Source organism: Aquarana catesbeiana, linkage group LG10, assembly GCF_042186555.1.
Source record: "Aquarana catesbeiana isolate 2022-GZ linkage group LG10, ASM4218655v1, whole genome shotgun sequence".
Classification (NCBI taxonomy): Eukaryota; Metazoa; Chordata; class Amphibia; order Anura; family Ranidae; genus Aquarana; species Aquarana catesbeiana.
This window is the reverse complement of record NC_133333.1, coordinates 185,507,870-185,528,329: the sequence shown is the minus strand read 5'-3', so window position 1 is coordinate 185,528,329 and position 20,460 is coordinate 185,507,870. Positions and strand designations below refer to the sequence as shown.

The following is a 20,460-nucleotide window of genomic DNA, read 5'->3' as shown; positions in this document are numbered from 1 at the left end:
GTGTGCCGTAGTGATAAGGACATGGGACTGTAGGCTTTTCTGGGGAAATGATGGATGTGAATGATTTAATGTCCCCAGAGAAATGCTGTGGATAAAGTGTCAGCACTCTATAAGGGCCCATTCACACCACATGCTAAGACCCATCCATGCCGGTGTAAGACCATTGTGATGCACGGTTACAACGCATCACACCATTTACTTTTTTTTTTTTTTTTTTTTTTTTTTAATTTTGCTAAAAAGTGTCACAAAATGACAAAAATTATAAAACTGTATGCACTGCAGTGTGTTGGATGTGCTGCAATGCAGTGATGTGTTGCAGAATAAAAGCAGCATGTCTGCATTTTCACGCAACTCGCCTGAAAACATCATTATATAGTGTGAAGAGGGCACATAGAAAACAATGGTTTTCTAGGTGTCCTTGCGTAGAGCCTGTGTTGATCCATGCAGATCCATGCAGCTGAGCGGATATGGTGTTGACTATCCCAAAATTAGCAAAATAATCACACTTAAAGCACAGCTCCATGCTGTATGTAAGCAGGGAAAGCTCCAACTGCATTGCGAACCAGAAATTTCTTTCCCTAATACGCTAGATTACCAAAAGTATTAGGACGCCTGCCTTTACATGACCTTTAATGGCATCCCAGTATTACCCACGATCGGATTTTCGGCATGGAATTATGTGACTTGATAGACTCTTTGCCTAAAATCCAACCGTTAGTACGCTCCATCAGACAATTGTTGGCCAACTTTTCGCCAACAAAATGTTGGATGGCAGGCTAGTAAAATTTTCGTCGGACAACAGTCTGTTGTCAGATTTTCCTATCGTGTGTACACAAGTCAGTCACACAAAAGTCCAAAGTACAAACACGCATACTCGGAATCAATGCTCACCAAACACGACACTAGCAGATGGTGCCCAAAGGGTGGCGCTCAAGAACTGAAATTCCCCGTAGTACGTCACTATGTTCGTGTTTGTTGGCCGACAATTGTGTACCGTTTGTATGCAAGACAAGTTCACGGCACACGCCCTTCGGACAAAAGTCCGGCGCTGTGGAAAATGGGATCGTGTGTACGAGGCTTTAGGCCCCATACACAATATTAGATTTTCTGCAGATTTTTGTCTTCAGGATTTACCAAAACCAAGTAGTGGAAGGGCCTGCCTGATTGCATACAAATTGAAACTCTTAAGGTTTGACCTCACATTATATGGTTTTGGTAAATCTGAAGACAAAAATCTGCAGAAAATCTAATAGTGTGTATGGGGTCTTAGTCTGTAGGGTTCAATATGGAGTTGGCATACCCTTTGCAGCTATAACAGCTTCAACTCTTCTGGGAAGGCTGTCCACAAGGTTTAGGAGTGTGTCTATGGGAATGTTTGACCGTTCTTCCAGAAGCACATTTGTGAGGTCAGGCGCTAATGTTGGAGAGAAGGCCTGGCTCACAGTCTCCACTCTTATTCATCCCAAAGGTGTTCTATTGGATTGAGGTCAGGACTCTGTGCAGGACAGTCAAGTTCCTCCACCCCAAAGTCACTCATCCATGTCTTTATATGACTGGGATGCCATAAAAGTTCATGTATGTGTAAAGGCAGGTGTCCCAATACTTTTGGCAATATATTGTATGTCCGGGACATGCTGGTAAAGAATACAGAATGGGGTCACCCTATAAATATGTGTGCTATAGGATATCAGGACAACAAAACCAGTATTTGCCACAGAAAGCAACAGTAAACAAATATCTGCAGACAAGTAGTCAATGCCCCTCCATCTAAAAAGGATATAGAGAGATATATATACACACTCTCTCTCGAGATATATATATATATATATATATATATATATATATATATATATATATATATATATATATCACACACACATATACACATATACATATATATATATATATATATATATATATATATATATATATATATATATATATATATATATATATATATATATATATATCTATCACACACACATATACACATATATATATATATATATATATATATATATATATATATATATATATATATATATATATATATATATATATATATATATATATACACACACACACACACACACACATACATACATACATATACACTGGGGCATAACTTCTTCTCAACATTTTCTATCGTTACCAAAATGAGAACATGTCCCCTGGCTCCATAGAGGTGCGTGCAAATACCCGAGTGCACTGGAGATACTCGGCCAAAAGAATGCATTAGGAATTCAGGAAGGCCTATGTCAATGACACCCGTTTGCATAGGTGCCCCCCTTACATCACAGGACCAGTGAATATAAAAGGAAAAAAAAAAAAAAAAAAAAAAAAAAGGTATGAACGTAGTCAAAGATATACAAAGAGATACATTTATAATGGAGAGCAGATTTGGCTATTAGGCCCTTTGTTTTACTGCACAATATCACAATCTGCATTTTGAGGCCCATTCATAAAATGCAGGCTGTCATATTGAGCCTAGAAAAGTTCAAAAAGCTTCTTCTTAACCCTTTCGCTGCCAGAGCCATTACTGCGTTTTTTTTCACACGTTTAAAAAAAATAAATTTTAGGCGTGAAGATTACACAAACCCCATAAATATTATATATTTTCTGAAAGCAGTCACCCTAGAGAATAAAATAGTAGTAGTTTTTTTATGTCACACGATATTACTGCAAAGGTCTAGGAAACGCAACATTTCAGAAAAAAAAAAAAAAAAAAAAAGGAGCACACCAATGTGAATTTTAGGGCAAACAAACACTTACCCAAATTTTTGGTAAAATATAAAAGACGAGGCTGCACCGAGTAAATGGATACCCAACATGCCAAACCTTAAAATTATGTACGCCCGTGAAATGTTGACAAACTTCAGTACCCTATATTTTCTATAGGCAACGCTTCATAAGCCCCCTATAGGTATCAGTTTAGTCTTACGGAGGTGGTCTGGTGTAAGAATTATTGCCGTCACTCTGGTGCACACGGCAATATGTATTGCACTCGATGTTTTCACAAGTAGGCGCACCAACGCATGAGTTTATGTTTGTGCGTGTGTATATGTGGGGTGGGGGGGGCGGAATTTTATGTGCTTGGGCGTAACTTTTTTTTTTTTTTTTTTTTTTTTTTTCAAAAAAATAAAGAAGTTTTTTTTTTACTTTCCCTATGTAATTATTTTTAGGTGGCCGGTTCTCTTTATTGAGATATGCAGAGTCTAAAAGACCCTGCATGTCTCCCCTGTACGCCACTGAATATTTCGCAATGCAGATCGCATTGTAAAACATTATTTCCCGGCTGACCTAGCCAGGGACACACCGAGAGCTGGACTCGGAAGTCAGAGACGTGGCTTTCCAGGTCGCAAGAAGAAGGGGAGGAGAGCGGATGTGTTTCCACTCATTCCCTTCCCCTCTACCCGCCCTGGAGATCCGGGCCCGTCGATGGGCAAGCGAAGCTCGGTAAGCCTGGCGGAGGATGGCAGCGGGGAGGGGGGGGGGGGGGTTGTGAGAGCAATCTGGTGGCAGCGGAGCCGCATGAATGCTCTCACCTGACAGGTAGGAGTCTGCCTGTCAGTTTCACACACAATCCAAGTGGCTGCAGCCACCGGATTGTGTGCGATACCCCCCGCTGTTAGGTCCATAGGACGTACAGACCTGGCAGCGAAAGGGTTAAAGCTGTATTAAACCCAAAACGTATTATATTGCAGGTTACTAATCATTAGATGTGGTTTCTGCATTCATTTTCTTTTTTTAGGCTTTTTCTCTTCGGTTTTCATCTGGTGATCTGGCCAGTAACACACCTCTTATATTAGAGCCCCCACTCTGGATGAATGAGCACAGGGGGGAACTTTGGACAGCGGCATTGGTAATCTGGGGGGAAGGGAGTGTTAGATGTACTAGGAGATATACAGTAGATACACTAATAAAACTGAGGCCAAACTGCAGCTCACACTGCAGTTACAGCAACAGGTTTTTTTTTGTTTTTTAATAAAAGCTGATCATTGAAAAGCACCCCTATCAGTGTTAAAGTGAAATTAAGGGCATTTTTTTTTCTTTAACCACTTCAATACAGGGCACTTAGACACCTTCCTGCCCAGACCAATTTTCAGCTTTCAGCGCTGTCGCAGTTTGAATGACAATTGCGCAGTCTTACAACACTGTACCCAAACTAAATTTTTATCATTTTGTTCCCACAAATAGAGCTTTCTTTTGGTGGTATTTGATCACCTCTGGGGGTTTTATTTTTTGTGAAACAAATAAAAGAAGAAGACTGAAAATTTTGAAAAAAAAAATAAAAGTTTTGCTTTTGTTTAAAAATGTTGTAAATAAGTTTTCTCTTTCACTGATGGGCACTGATAAGGTGGCACCAATGAGCAGGCACTGAGGATGGGCACTGATATGCAGCACTGATGGGCACTCATGGGTGGCACTGGTGGGCACTGATAGGCACTGATAGGCGACACCGATGGGCACCATCCTTGGTGGCACTGGTAGGCATTGGAGTGGGCACTGATTGGCAGCTGCCTGGGCATTGATTGGCAGCTGCCTTTGCACCGATTAGTATTTCCCTGGGGGTCTAGGAGGCATACCTGGTGGTCCAGTGTGGATGGTTTCCCTGGTGGTCCTGGGTAAGATCCGAGGGGGGGCTGTGCTGATAAACAATCAGCACAGACCCCCCCTGCCAGGAGAGCAGCCGATCGGCTCTCCTCTACTTGCATCTGTCAGATCACAGGCTCTTCCTATATTTACATCGTGATCAGCCATGATTGGACACGGCTGATCATGTGGTAAAGAGTCTCCGTCAGAGACTCTTTACCTAGATCGGTGTTGCGGGGTGTCAGACTGACACCCCACAACAACGATTGCCGCGATGCGCGCCCCCGGGGGCGCGCAGCGGCTCAATATCCTGCGGACGTCATATGACGCCCAGTCAGGGTATTGAAACCACATTGCCGCCGTCATTCTGCTATATGGCGGGCGTCAAGTGGTTAAATAACAAACATGTTATACTTTCCTGCTCTGTGCAGTTGGTTTTGCACAAAGCAGCCCCAATTCTCCTCTTCTCGGCCTCTGCCAAGTGCCCTCAAAGCAAGCCGCTAGCTTTGGGAACACCCGAGCCGCGGCCCTGTGTATCCATTCAAACACAGACCACTTTATTCTGGATAAAGAAAGGGAAGGTTGTAACCCGTCAGTTTTTTTGCTTTCTGTTTCTTATAGGGGAAATCCCTCCAAAGTGAGGGAACCGCAGGGTATCACCAGAACTAGTGTCCCCATTGGAAGATTTCCCCCTACACTGTATTACAGTCCTGATGTCAACCCAAAATTCATCTGAGATTTCCCATAAGAAATGTAGATTTAGTTAGGGTTCACATCTATGCGCGGGCCTCGTTTGCTCGAGCACGGCAGACCATTCATTTTTTTTCTGGAACTGGAACACCCTGGAACTGACCACACTGGTATGACATATGCCCAATGGAAACCAAATAACCTACTATCCATGTGTTTTTGAAGCAGAAAAAGAAAGTGCACTGGACTGAATCTGGTATGACACCAGATGCAGTCCAATGCGGGGTTTTTTCTGCATCAAAAAGCATGGACAGTGGGTGGGTTCCAATAGTCTAGTTCATACCAGTGCGGTCAGTTCCAGTGCAGAAAATAAAAGTAGAACATGCAGCATTTTTTCTGCACTGCACCGTACTGGAATGAGGTAAAACGCATCAAAAACACACCGTAATGAATCAAAATTGCATTTAAAAAATGCATGGGCCCCATCAAAGTGTAAAGAAAACAGGAAAAAAAAGAACAAAAAAAAAAAAAAAAAAAAAAAAACCCCCATCTGAAATGCATCCGGAAACACAACAAAAACGCACCAGAACACATCAAAAACGCACATGCAGAAACTCACCCAGGTCGGATCTGGAGTGCGTTTTTGCTGTGTAAACTGGCCCTAAGGCTCGGTTAACATCTATGCGGGTGGCTGTGGATGCAAAAGTTGCAGTGATACCCGCAACCACCCGTATGCCCCTATTTAAGATGAAGGGGGAAAAAAAAAAAAAAAAAAAAGGGGGGGGGGGGGGGGAGTGAATGGGTTCGACTCACCGGAATGCATTTCTGTGAACTAGCCCTAAAATAGGATATCCAGTGCTTTGGCACTCTTGCATAATGGGCAATCCTTGTGCAGTACTAAAGAAAAAATAAAACGTGTGCCAGCATCATGTGAGGTCTTCAATTAAACTTCATTATAAAGGATTTCTTATACTCACAAAAGTTCCTGACAAAAGCGTACAAAACATGAATTCCATCCAAGGAGAACCTCGCTCATTCCACTGAATACAGCTGACCTTTTGTTGAGTTAGTTCAAGGACATGTAATCGCAGCTTCACAAAGTGTACCACACACGCGTTTCAAGAGCAAACCCTCTTCCTCAAGTCATCTATATCCAGTGGACAGAGCGAGTGTCATCTAGGATGGAATTTATGTTAATGTACATCTGTCAGGTACTTCTGTGAGTAGAAGATATTCTTTTTTATTAAAGATGATGCCCGTGTACCATTTGTTTTTTAGCAAAATAAAATACAAATCTAGCAAGTAACTCCCCGACCACATTGATGGAACCTCCGATCAGCGCTCGCTATGTTACCGCGGAGCAGCTCGGCCCTGGAAACCCATTTACTTTTAATGGGCTTCACAGACATGGCTGCCTCAAGCTGTAGAAAGCCAATCGGCTGGAATCAATGGTAACCTCAGCGCTGCTTGGCTGAGGTCCAGGGAAGGGGAATACCAGCAGGTTGGCGTGCACGCAAGGCTTTCAATTCCTAGCTGAAAGTGGAAAATCTTTTTTTTTTTTTAACTATCCAATAAATTTTTTTTTTTTTTTTTTTAAACACAGGACATAATGGAACACAATACAATGCAATCATGTGGTTAGTGAGAAGCATAGCTGGCATAATAACAGGCTGGATGCCGTGTAACTATAGCTCTTCATTTCAAACAATGGCAAAACACAACAGAAATGACAGACGCTTCACAACAACTCCAGGCAACAAGTCATATCAATCAGCTAATGCCACCCAGAAATGTCAGCGGCCATTCTGTTTACTTTTATCTTAATTTTGTGTTCAACTGCAATTGGATTCAGCAGGCTTTTACAAGTGCTCCGCACTATGACTGCTGGCTCATTTTAGGAGTAGCTTCTCAACTTTTATTGAGAAAAAAAACAAAACAAAAAACAAAATCACCAATGGTGATCAATGTACATTGCAGGCATTTTAACCCCTTCCCGTCGCCTCCGGCCCTTTAAGAGGTTCCAGATGCTGGGAGGCAGAGGCAGGCATTTGGATCACGTGACTGCTGTGATTGGCTGTCACATGATCGGAAAACTCCCAATCTCAAGTATGTACCAGGAGCTTTCCGGTCCCCGCCAGTGACTGTGCTGAGAGCGCGCAGGACATACAGTTTTGCTTTACACAGGGCCTCGTTGTTAAAACCCATCCGACAAGAAGCCGCATATCTACATACAGTCGGCAAAAAAGGTTGAGGCTAGGTTCACACTATTGCGAATTGGATGCGGAAATTCGCAACTGCAGAAGATTTTGACCGGCTCTCTATGGAGCTGGTTCACATATCTCCACTGTGGCTCTGGTGCAAATTTGCACAGGAGCCCTGTGTGTCTTTTGGTCCATATTCAGCCAAAAATACAGGCTGAAATCGGACCTGAAACGGCGATGCACCGGACCCCTGTGAGCCGCATGCGAACATAGTGTGAACTCAGCTTAAAGGACCAGTAAAGAAGAGTGTTTTTCTGCACTCCTGTGACCTGTTTTCAGCCCACTGTCGCCTGACCTCACAGAGGCGGTCCAGGCTCCGAAAAGATCCTGACCTTACTGAAATACATGGACCGGCATTTGATGCAATAATAATCCCTAGTATCTGGGTCAGTGAGCAGAAATGCTGGTCAGTGCAGTGGAAGTGAAATGTAACCCCCTCACTAGTGATCAGTGCAAATGCAGGGATATGTAACCCCCAAGACTATGGACATTCAACTATTTTTATGTCCATAGGCAGAAGAACACCATTAAAACAAGCCCTCACTGACCTCTTCAGCTGTTTTAATTGTGATCTTTAATTCCCAAAGATCACAAGAGACTCTGGATCAAGGCTCGTTCACACCAGAGGCATTGGGGCTCTGCAGCCAGAAATTTCCAGTGAAAACCAAACACACAGACAAAGCAAAATGTATTGTTTCTTGTGCTGTCCGTTCACTCTGTTGCTGTTGTGTGCGCTTGAAAACCTTTTTTTTTTTTTTTTTCTTCACTTTTTTTTAGTGCAAGTGGGTTATAGAACACGAACCACCACATCACAACACTACTGCAGTGAACAGTGCTGTATAGAAATGTCGCTTGTCAACTATAGGCCCCACACTCCAGGTTTGTTCCCTGCTTTGTCGGAATCCAGTGTTTTTTCCCCTTTCAATCCCCGCTATTTCCCATTTTGGGAAACCCCAACTTTCCCCCTAGGTATAACATCTGGCCCGTTCGGTGGTCTTCTTGAGAAAGGCTGGTTTCAAACCTCCCACTTTCTGACTTTGGACGTATGGTCCTCGGTCTCCACATTGAAGCAACCAGACGGAATGTATGGACTAGACTTCTGGCGAGCATTACAACTCTGCCATTTTCTACATACCCTCTGCCCCCCTGCAAACTTTCTACAACATTTGACCATGTTTGAATCTTATTGTGAAGATAGTGGTTCCCTTCCCCTTTCTCCATCTAAGATGTACTCCCTAGTACTACTCTCTCCTCCAGAAGACTTTGATATGCCTTGTCTTAGTAAATGGGAGAGGGACCTAGATAGGAGCTTCATGCCTGACCAATGCCGGGACATCATACAGCTCACTTTGAAATCCTCTGTATGTATGCAGGAAACCAATTACAAGTTACCCATGTGCTGGTATCACACCCCATTTGTCCTGTCCAAACATTTTCCTGGATCCTCAGATCGTTGCTGGAGATACTGGGGGAAGACAGGGAACTCTACTTCACAGATTCTGGACTTGTCCCAAAATAAAAACAGCATTGGTCTGAGGTGCAGACGATCACCCAGTAATTTACTGATTTCCCGATATCAGGGGATCCTGCCTACTTCTTGCTCCATTGATCTGAAATTCCATTAAGACATATAAGAAATCAATACTTCGGCACATGCTTAATGCCGCCAAAGCCTAACCCCAACCCTCCTTCCATTGCCATGTGGCTCAACAAAGTCAGGAGTATTAATGCTTTGGAGGACCTAGTACTTACTGCCCAAAACAGGAGAGAGCAATATACTAAAACACTGATATGTTGCGCTGCTTTGCTGTGACATATAGTTCCACCGAGCGTGGTGCGGAAAAATGGAGACATGTTCCATTTTCCCGCACTGCAATGCATATCACACCAGTGTTGTAGTATGAATGGGGCACATCGAAAACAGAAGTTTTCTTTGTGCCTTAACTGAGACCTGCATTTATCCAAAGCGGAAAAATGCAGGTCACCGGATATGCGAACAGGCTGAATTCCAGGTATGATCTTTATTTTATATTGACATTGATCCAGCTTGGACCTCTGCAGGTCTGCATATTTTATACCTGATGGACCACTGGGGGAGCTAACAATCACTGTAGTATTCAGTGCTAATATACTGATAGCAACAATCTTCCCGGTCCTGTGCGTGCAGCTTCTGCACACTGATCATAGGAGGGTGCCTGCTTGGCACTGTTGCCATTCACAGAATGCCTTGTAGTCTTTAAAGCATACATGCATTCTCTGATTGGATGAGGTAGAGAGGTGGGCAGTGATGTCACAATTTTTTGTGAAAGGCGATGGTATCAAACCTGGGGTCAGTGTGCAGAAGGAAAGCTAATCGCACAAGACTCAGAAGATTGAGGCTATTGCTAGAATTGTGACGATTACTATAGTGCTTCTCCGCTTCCCCCAGTGGCCCATCATGTATGAGATATACATACTTCTATTGTGCTAAGCAGGTCCAGTGTAAGCATGCAATAGGGTGCAAAAAGTCATACCTTAATTTCTCCATAATGCTTACAGAGATAGATGAGGGCTTGTTTTTAATGGGTATGTTACCCCAACATTTCATATTCCTGCCATGTACTTATTTTAAAAAAGTATCCGGCTCTTTCTATTGCTTCCTTTGTGTAAAATACCTGGTGTTTCTGCCCATCTCCCTTCTCTCCTATTTAAAATTGACCATGCTAGGCATTAGAGCATATTCCTCATAGCATGGTTAGTTTTCTGGCTGTGCTGGGAGAACAGTCTGCCTGTCCTCCAATGGCCAAAATTTGTGCTGACGTGACCCCCCCCCCATACAGCCATTCACTGGGAAGGGGTTAAATGTGTGCCTATGGGACAAGGCCTTAATTAGATAAAGACAATTATTTCTTATTTTGAAAGCCAATTTAAATATATATATATGTTAGGTTTTTAAGAGATTGGGAAATAGTTAAAATCCACCTGTATTTTTTTTTTTTCCTTCTGTGCCTTGTTGGGAAGATTTACAATTCTGTCCACTTCCTCTCCTGGAGACACAATGGGAAGTGACAGGAAACCCCCTCTTAAACTGCCCATCAAGGGATCGGATTGAATTTCATCCATTTCCTGCTGAATTGGCAAAATGTAATCTGTGGGTGGTCTTGCTGCTACCAACCAGGGTGAAAATAGTGGATTTTTCAATTGATATTTGTCAAAGGAGTTGGGTAGAAAAATAGCTGCCAGATTACTCTGTCCATGCCATTTAGCTTGGATGGAGGAATTTGTTTGATTTCTGTTATTCAACCCACAGGCTGAATGAAAGAAGTCTATATGTGTAAGGCCAGCATCAGACAGTTGTCACTTAAAGTGGCCATGCCCCCATAGGCATTTACAGGTATAATAGAAGAGCAGCGTCTAGAACAGGGGTCTCCAAACTTTCTAAACAAAGGGCCAGTTTACTGTCCTTCAGAATTTAGGGGGACCGGACTGTGGCCAGTGGAAGTAGAAAATGCCCTGACATAAGAGGGAGCAAACAATGTCCCTTCATTGATGTCAGTGAGAGGAAAAGTGACACATCATTGATGTCAGAGGGAGAAATGGGGTGGGGACATTGGGGAGGAATTGCGCCCCACCGCTGGGGTCACTGGGGAGGAATTGCGCCTCTTTGTGGGGTCAGTGAGGGGAAATCTGCCCATCATTGGTGTCAGTGGATGGAATAGTGCCCCAAGGGCCGGATAAAAGAAAGCAAAGAGCCGCAGTTTGGAGAACACTGCTCTGGTGAAAGGAGTAAAGGGGGCACCTTTGGACAGCACCATTGTCATCCTGGGGGGAGGGGAGTGTGAGATGTACTAGCAGATTTAAATACACTAATAAATGTAAGCCAAACTCCAGCTGACACTTACAGCAATGTTTTTGTTCCCCTTTAGGGATATAGGTTTTGCATGAATAAATAAAAGCTGATCATTTTAAATCACCCCTGTCAGTGTTAAGTGGTTGTCTAATCCATGAAAACTGATACATTCTGCTGGGAGTTTGTGCTGCGAAAAACAAACTTGCTGGCTGGATTACCAAATGAAAATAGACGAAAGCCTAAAAAAGGAAATACAAAACATCACATGTAAGAATTGGTAAACTGTGATATAATAAAGGACTGCTTTTGGGTTGAATGCCACTCAAAATTCCACTTCATCCCAAATGCTTTACCTGCTGCCAAGCAATGTAATCAACATACAACATTCTATAAAATAAGAAATAAAAAAAACCCCACAGATCAGCGACACAAGACTAATAATGTTTCCACAAAGGATTATCAGAGGTATTCAAGAGAATGGGGCTCGATTCTCAGCAGCACAGAAAATCAATGTGCTGAGAGTTTGTGTTAATTGAGATATGAAAGCTTTTTGACCTCCATGTGTGGAGCCTTTTGGCACCCATCGGGCACATGTGCCAAGCGCCCCATTTTGACACTTGTTTGTGCAAGGCCTCTACTCCATGTGGGCAATAATGAATATGGGAGCTGTACCCACCATTCTAGGTCCTGTTCACACCTGAGCGATATTCCGCTTGAAGCTCCAGGATACTCAACAAGCAAAATCCTATTTCTTTCAATGGTGCTTGTTCACAACCCTAGGTGTGACACCTGGAATCCTGTGCAGATCGCCCACACAGAATCGTGAGAGGGAACGTGCGTTCCCGCTATGCAAAATGTGAATGGGGCCTAAAACGCTTGTATACACTTGCAAAAATCTCAAATAAAAATGCCTGAAAATCACTCTGCTCAGGTGTGAATGCAGCCTTAAAAGATACAGTTCACCTTTACCACAAAACTGCCTATGCAGATAAGGGCCATCTGTAGATTAAAACAAACCGTGCAGCTGTGACTAAAGTTTAATCATTTCCTTGCTATAAGTGTAGGCCATTTACATACCTTTTGAAGCCTCACTGGAATACTCCCAGGACGTTGCCAAGTACTCCCAGGACGTTGCTAAGCAAGGCCTAGCCATCACTGCTCACCTCCTCCATCACAGGAATGAGCTCTCAAATGCTGAGCTCAGAGCTACTCCATCAGGGGAGAGAAAGATTATGAGAGGGGGTTTGAATCCAAGAAAGAGCTCACCCCTGTGATGGAGGAGGTGAGCAGTGATGACTAGGCCTCATTTAGCAACATCCTGGGAGTATTCCAGTCAGGCTTCATAAGGTATGTAAATGGACTACACCTATAGCACGGGCACCATTCAACTTTAGTCAGAGCTGTATAGTTTGGTATAATATACAGATATATGTTCCTTATCTGCATAGGCAGTTTTGTGGTAAAGGTGAACAAGCCTTTTAACTGCTTAACCGGTGTTAATTTCATCTACTAAATTAATATGGATTTTAAAAATCGACTAAAACAAGTCAGATGACTAAAATTCGACAAAAACTAAAATGACATTTTAGTCAAAAGACTAACTAAAACTAAATTGAAATTTGATGTCAAAATTAACACTGCGCTTGACGACCACCCACAGTACATTTACGTCATTACTTTGACGCTAAATACTGTTATGGCAGCAGCTAGCTGCCATACCCCGATATTCTCTTGTTCGGTGGGCGATTGTCTACAAAATAAAAGTAGTCTATATGGCGCATTTGCCGCAAGATCACTTTTAGAGGCGTAGGGATGGGCAGGAAGTGAGGGCAAGTTTTCCCCCCACTCAACACTGCCCTTGGAGGACCGGAGCAACGTCTAACTTCACTTACGCCTCACGGACTTAAGGGGCTGATTTTTTTTCTTTTAAAAGGCTTTTTTGCTTTTTGAAGGTAAATGAGAGATCTGGGGTCTTTTTGACCCCAGATCTCTCAATAAAGAGGACCTGTCATGCTTATTTCTATTATAAGGGATGTTCACATCCCTTATAATAGGAATAAAAGTGATAAAAAAATATATATATTATATATATTTATTAACGGCACAGTGTAAAAAGAAAAAAAATAAGAAAATAAATAAAAAATTAAAGCGCCCCATCCCTCCATGCTCGCACGCAGAAAAGAACGCATACATAAGTCAAGCCCACATATGTAAACAGTGTTCAAACTAGGGCTGCAACTAACGATTATTTTCATAATCGATTAGTTGGCCGATTATTGTTTCGATTAATCAGTTAACAACCTTAACTACTTCCATACAGGGCATTTTCACCCCCTTCCTGCCCAAGCCAATTTTCAGCTTTCAGCGCTGTCGCACTTTGAATAACAATTGCGCGGTCATACAACACTGTACCCAAATTAAATTTTTATCATTTTTCAATTTATCAATTAAGCAAAGCAATGCAGACATTTAGGCCTCATGCACACAGGATGTCAAAGACGCCACTTCTAAAAAGGTATTTGACTTTTGTTTTTTGCCTCTAAATGCCCTTCTACATTAGCCCATTAGCCTATGTGTCAATGGACACATAGGCGTTTACAGGCAGCAAAAAAAAAAAAAAAAAAACAACTACTATCACCTACTTGTTCAGATGAGGAGCGTTTAGGCGGGGAAAAAAAAAAAAAAAGCCAAAACGCGCGTTAACACTAGAGATGTTTAGGCTGGTGCATGAGTAGTCTAATAGCCAGAATAAAATTCATATTTTGGCCAATAGAATGCATCAGCACCAATAATTCATACAAAACGCGGCTTCAGACGCATTTTTCAAGCTGCGCTAGAATCTAAGGGAGGCAAAAAATATATAAAAATGCCCTGTGCGCCTGTGGCCTTCCAGAGGAAGTTGGCAGGCTTCTGGCTAAAGTAGGGCTAGCTGTGGCAACTGAAAACAACCCTCTGGGGACAGGGTCATTGGGACGTATTGCTGGTGAGGAGGTGGACACCGAAATGCTCTGGCTATTGTCAGGTAAAGCCGGCACCACGTGAGCAACTAATGTGAATGTAGCTCAGTCTGTCCTGACAAAACACCAGCGGTAAATACTATCACATTAGCGGCTACAGTCTCACACGGTGCCGACTTTACCCAAATGATAGCCAGGGCATTTCAGTGCCCGCCTTCCCACCCGCTTTAGGCATACAAGCATATTGGAAAAAACTGCATGCCCAAATGCTTTCTCCCCTTTCTCAAAACATTTCCAGCACCCCCCAAACATGTCTGCGTTCAGAGATAAAACGCAGCTATGAGAACATTACGCACTTTCTGGTCATTGATTATGGTTGTAAAGTTTAATAGTAAAATAAAAAAGTCTGTTTTGTTTTTCGATTTAAAACAGAACAAACTTTTTTCTTTTAAGGTTGCGTTCACACCTGAGCATAACGTCTTTGCGCATTTTTATGCAGCATTTTTGAGCTTTGGTGTTTTTTTTCATTAGCCAGTAGAGAAAACAATTATCCGTTGCATCATCTGTTGCTAGGTTTTTCAGCCTTTCCTATTATTATTTACTTATTGTTATTTTTTTGTTAGGGTAAGGGGTTAGAATTAGAAGTTAATATTTTATTTAATTTTTTGTTAGGATGTTAATACTACTAATTGAATAAATGCACTAAATAATAATAAATGCACTAAATAATAAATATATATTCACTTTTTTTATTTTTGTTTGGGTGTTTATCATTATTAATAAATCAATCATTTAATATTTTTTAAGGTTAGGGGTTAATTATTAAATATTATTAATTGTATTTATTAATGATGATTGTTTGTCGTTTGTGTATTTATTTCACATTTATCTATTCATATATTACTATTTTTTTTCTTTACACTTTAGCAGAAAACCATGCAAAAGCGCACAAAAACATGCAAAGCGTGCATTTCCATTACATAGTTAAAAAAAGACACAAGTCCATCTAGTTCAACCATAAAGAAAAAAAATTAAATGAAATAAAATAAAAATATCATACAATCCCATATACCCACAGTTGATCCAGAGAAAGGTTGGGAAAAAAAAAAAAGAAAAAGAAAAAAGCAGGATCCAAGGAAAAAAAAGATTCCTTCCTGATGCCATTAATTTCTATGGGAATAAAAATGTGCCAAAAACGCCCCAAATGTGCCCACTTTGAGCTACAAAAAAAAGCACCAGAACTTTGAGCTTCAGGCGATTTGGACTGGAGATGAGAACCAAATTCATAGAGAATAATTGATTTTTTTTTTCCCCTCCAGTGTTTTGGAGCTTTGAGCTTCAAGCTACAAAACGCTGAGGTGTGAATGGGGCCTAACTAGCTTAAATTGTATTTAAGAACTTTTCAAGTACAAAAAAAAAAAAAAAAAAAAAAAAAAAAAAAAAAAAAAAAAAAAAAAAAAAAAGCATAGTACTGCCCCTTCGAACATAACGTCACACCACCTGTGCTGCTATGACATGTGGACACTTTTTTTTTTTTATTTATTTTGAATAAATAAAAGTGTCCATATGCAATACACAGGGGTAATTTACTAAAGCATGAGAGTGCAAATTCTGGTACAGCTCTGCATAGAAACCAATCAGCTTTCAGCTTTTTTTTTTAAAGCCTAATTGACCAAGCTGACGTTAGAAGCCGACTGGCTACCATGTACAGCTACACCAGATATTGCACTCTCCACCGGTGCCCTCACTTTTTTTTTTTTAATGACCCACACAAGAATGTAAAATCATAAATAGCTTGTGTCCCTTTAGTATCCAACGCCTTTCCATAAGAGATATCTGGTCCCTTTAAATGTTCTCCTTCCTCTCCACACAGATCTCTCTCCACCAGGATATGTTGCAAAAATCACCATAAAAGAAAAGGCTAGTATAGTACTTTACCTTCTAAAACTATTATTGCTGCCCACAATCATTTATAATTCACTCACTTTCACTTGTACATAAATGTTCCACAGCATTACAACACGTTTCAGGATACTCTGACAATATTAGATACTGCACGCCGAGTTCCCTACAAGGCGATGACGTCATCCAAAATCTCTGCCCAACATGTTTCGGCACAGCACACAACTTCCTCAGGGGAAGACACATGTTGGTGACAAAACAAGTCATACGTCACTCTGCTCTGCCCCTTCCAGCGCTAACTGGAGCTCTGGGCTGTGGAGGGTGCAGGAGCGACTGGCTCGCTAAGAGGCTCCAGGCATCTGGATGGATCCTGACTGTAAAGTGGAGATCTTTCCTGAGCCTGGCTCTGCTGAGTGACTTCAGCCAACAGCAGACTTTAGCTTGTTGTTAGCTGAAAACGGGTCACGAGAATGCAGAACGAACTGCACTCCTGTGATCCCCAAGAGAAGCATTGCAAAAAAAGCTTTGGCTATACTTCTCCTTTAACGTAACATAGGTGGGAGGTGTTCTGTAGTTCAGAGGCTTACAGTGATATTAACACTGACTGAGATTTCAGTGCAACAGATGCACAGTGCACTAGAAGTTACAAGTTCAATGGATTTCTGGCAGGATCAAGGTTTTTGTTTTTTCATGCTTATTGATCAGCTATAAGAACTCGTTCTTTTTTGGAACATTTAACAGACCAACAGGAAGAAAAGAGAAATTAATTGCCAGATTTACATACACTAACTAAGCATTTTTTTTGGTAATTCAACTGGGCATCTTTTAACTACCTATATAATGATATGCAGATTAAGTAGTGCTGGCTCCGTGGCGCACTCCCGGGTGCTCGCGGCCCACTCCCTGGCGCTCAATGTGGGTTCCTTGTTTTTGGGTGAAATGTGTCCGGGTCTGGCCCATAGAGACACTTCTTTTGGCACCAATTTGTTTTGCCCCAGCATTCCCCAAGTTTGTCTGCAGTATCAGGAGAAATATAGATTATATCTGAAATATAATTGTCAATTGCAAAGTAACTTCTGCCAACACATCCTGCAATCAGACTAACTGCTAGTAAAAGTTGTTTTTTTTTCCTTTCACAACTGGAATTTCACAATCCACCAAAAACACAGAAGTTTCAAAGCAACTCCCAGCATCCAGAAAAGGATAAGGAAATGTAACCCAAGACAGGATTTAAGGATGTAAATGCCAGAAGATGGATAAGGAAAGGAGGGGGGACAACAGTGCACAGAGATTTGACAAGGAGATGATGTGAGAAGAGGAAATAGCAAAGCAAAAAAACAGGGAAGAGACAACAGTACAGAGAATAAGAGAGGAAAATAGAAGATATTCAGGAGAAATATTTAGACAAGAGAGAGACATGGAGGAAGGTTCATCACGACTGCAGAAAAGAAAACAAGAGGGGAATTGTTGCCCTTGGCGACCAATCAGATTTTTTTACCTTTGTAAAATGAAAGATGAACCTGATTGGCTGCTCCTGAGAACAAGTATAGTGTGTTTTATTTTCTGTTCTGCAGTTTTAATGAATGAGCCCCATAGGGTCTCCCTCACAAAGATATGTAGAAACCCATTTCTGGTCAGAAATCTGGAAGATGGCGACATTAGAGGACGTTGGTGTGCGATGAAAGTTGTGGAAAGGGAAGAAAGCACAGATGGGGATCAGGAAAAACACAAGAGACGGAGGAGGGGAAGAGATATAGGGAGATAGAAGTGACGGAGAGGGGGGGGGGGGGGGATTTCAAAAGTGACGGAGGGGAGGGGGGGGAATATAAAAGTGACGGGGGGGGGAATATAAAAGTGACGGGGGGGGGGGGGGGGGGAATATAAAAGTGACGGGGGGGGGGAATATAAAAGTGATGGAGGGGGGAAATATAAAAAAGTGACGGGGGGATATGGATATAGTAGTAGGGATGAGAAGTGTTGTAGTGGTGTAGTAGACGGGATGAGAAGTGTAGTAGACGGGATGAGAGGTGTAGTAGACGGGATGAGAGGTGTAGTAGACGGGATGAGAGGTGTAGTAGACGGGATGAGAGGTGTAGTAGACGGGATGAGAGGTGTAGTAGACGGGATGAGAGGTGTAGTAGACGGGATGAGAGGTGTAGTAGACGGGATGAGAGGTGTAGTAGACGGGATGAGAGGTGTAGTAGACGGGATGAGAGGTGTAGTAGACGGGATGAGAGGTGTAGTAGACGGGATGAGAGGTGTAGTAGACGGGATGAGAGGTGTAGTAGACGGGATGAGAGGTGTAGTAGACGGGATGAGAGGTGTAGTAGACGGGATGAGAGGTGTAGTAGACGGGATGAGAGGTGTAGTAGACGGGATGAGAGGTGTAGTAGACGGGATGAGAGGTGTAGTAGACGGGATGAGAGGTGTAGTAGACGGGATGAGAGGTGTAGTAGACGGGATGAGAGGTGTAGTAGACGGGATGAGAGGTGTAGTAGACGGGATGAGAGGTGTAGTAGACGGGATGAGAGGTGTAGTAGACGGGATGAGAGGTGTAGTAGACGGGATGAGAGGTGTAGTAGACGGGATGAGAGGTGTAGTAGACGGGATGAGAGGTGTAGTAGACGGGATGAGAGGTGTAGTAGACGGGATGAGAGGTGTAGTAGACGGGATGAGAGGTGTAGTAGACGGGATGAGAGGTGTAGTAGACGGGATGAGAGGTGTAGTAGACGGGATGAGAGGTGTAGTAGACGGGATGAGAGGTGTAGTAGACGGGATGAGAAGTGTAGTAGTAGGGATGAGAAGTGTAGTAGTAGGGATGAGAAGTGTAGTAGTAGGGATGAGAAGTGTATGAGAAGTGTAGTAGTAGGGTAGTAGGGATGAGAGGTGTAGCAGTGGTGTAGTAGTAGGGATGAGAGGTGTAGTAGTAGGGATGAGAGGTGTAGTAGTAGGGATGAGAGGTGTAGTAGTAGGGATGAGAGGTGTAGTAGTAGGGATGAGAGGTGTAGTAGTAGGGATGAGAGGTGTAGTAGTAGGGATGAGAAGCGTTGTAGTGGTGTAGTAGATGGGATGAGAAGTGTAGTAGATGGGATGAGAAGTGTAGTAGTAGAAGGGATGAGAAGTGTAGTAGTAGAAGGGATGAGAGGTGTAGTAGTAGAAGGGATGAGAGGTGTAGCAGTGGTGTAGTAGTAGGGATGAGAGGTGTAGTAGTAGGGATGAGAGGTGTAGTAGTAGGGATGAGAGGTGTAGTAGTAGGGATGAGAGGTGTAGTAGTAGGGATGAGAGGTGTAGTAGTAGGGATGAGAGGTGTAGTAGTAGGGATGAGAGGTGTAGTAGTAGGGATGAGAGGTGTAGTAGTAGGGATGAGAGGTGTAGTAGTAGGGATGAGAGGTGAAGTAGTAGGGATGAGAGGTGAAGTAGTAGGGATGATGACAATGCTCGGTAATGAATGGACAGTGATGATCGCTCCCCCGGGATATCAGTGTATACTCCGGATCGCACAGTCCGCCGGCTCTCTCCTACCTGCGGGACGTCATGTCAGCTCTCCGCTCGGCCTATGTACTCTGCTCACAAAGCGGACCGTTTCCGTTCTTCCTCCTCCAGCACTGATGATCGGCTCTGGGTCCCGGACTATCCGCTCTCCCGGCTCGCCTGCTTCATATAGATCCGGTCACCCCCAGTAAGCGCCTGTAACTCCCGGACTTCATAGCCCCTCCCACCATCACACCCACCATGACCACATAACGCGGCGCTACCCGCCCCTTCATAGAATATTTAAGAAAGGTCACGCCTCCGAGCCGGTCTGAGATTCGCTCTGGAATGACCTGCCAATCAGGCGGCAGCGCTTGCCGTCTCTCCCAGCAGCTGACTACCCACTGGCTGTCCGGGTGTAGCGCGTCACGGCGCCGGGAACACCCCGCCCACATGGGGGCAGAGGGCCCAGTTGGGCGGGGCGGTGAGGGAGTGGGTTCAGGTGTATGAGGCGGTGAGGAGGAGGAGCTCTATAGTAGAGCGGAGATGGGGGCGGGGTACACCGTACAGGTCATGTGACCGGGGAGATGGGGCACAGTACATGTAGTGAGCCCAGAGTGGAGTGCTCTCTGCTGTGCCGGTTTTCCTATGTGGTCTCTGTCTGGTAATACTAGAGGCTGGAGTCTCACTTCTCTTGCTGTGTGAGGTGTATTGTCACCAGTGCCGAGTCCAGGCCATCCAATCCCAGAAGACTGCC

At 43.1% G+C, this 20,460-nt stretch overlaps 1 protein-coding gene across 1 annotated transcript in view; it reads right to left on the bottom strand.

Annotated features, from left to right (window-relative positions):
• LOC141111074 (tyrosine-protein phosphatase non-receptor type 11-like) overlaps nt 1-20,111 on the bottom strand; it is a 231,074-nt gene extending 210,963 nt beyond the window's left edge. Inside the window, exon 1 of the mRNA XM_073603062.1 lies at nt 19,755-20,111. Coding sequence (XP_073459163.1) covers nt 19,755-19,768 — 14 coding nt within the window. The 5' untranslated portion in view covers nt 19,769-20,111. The remainder of the gene's footprint in view (nt 1-19,754) is intronic.
• Nucleotides 20,112-20,460: the final 349 nt, after the last annotated feature.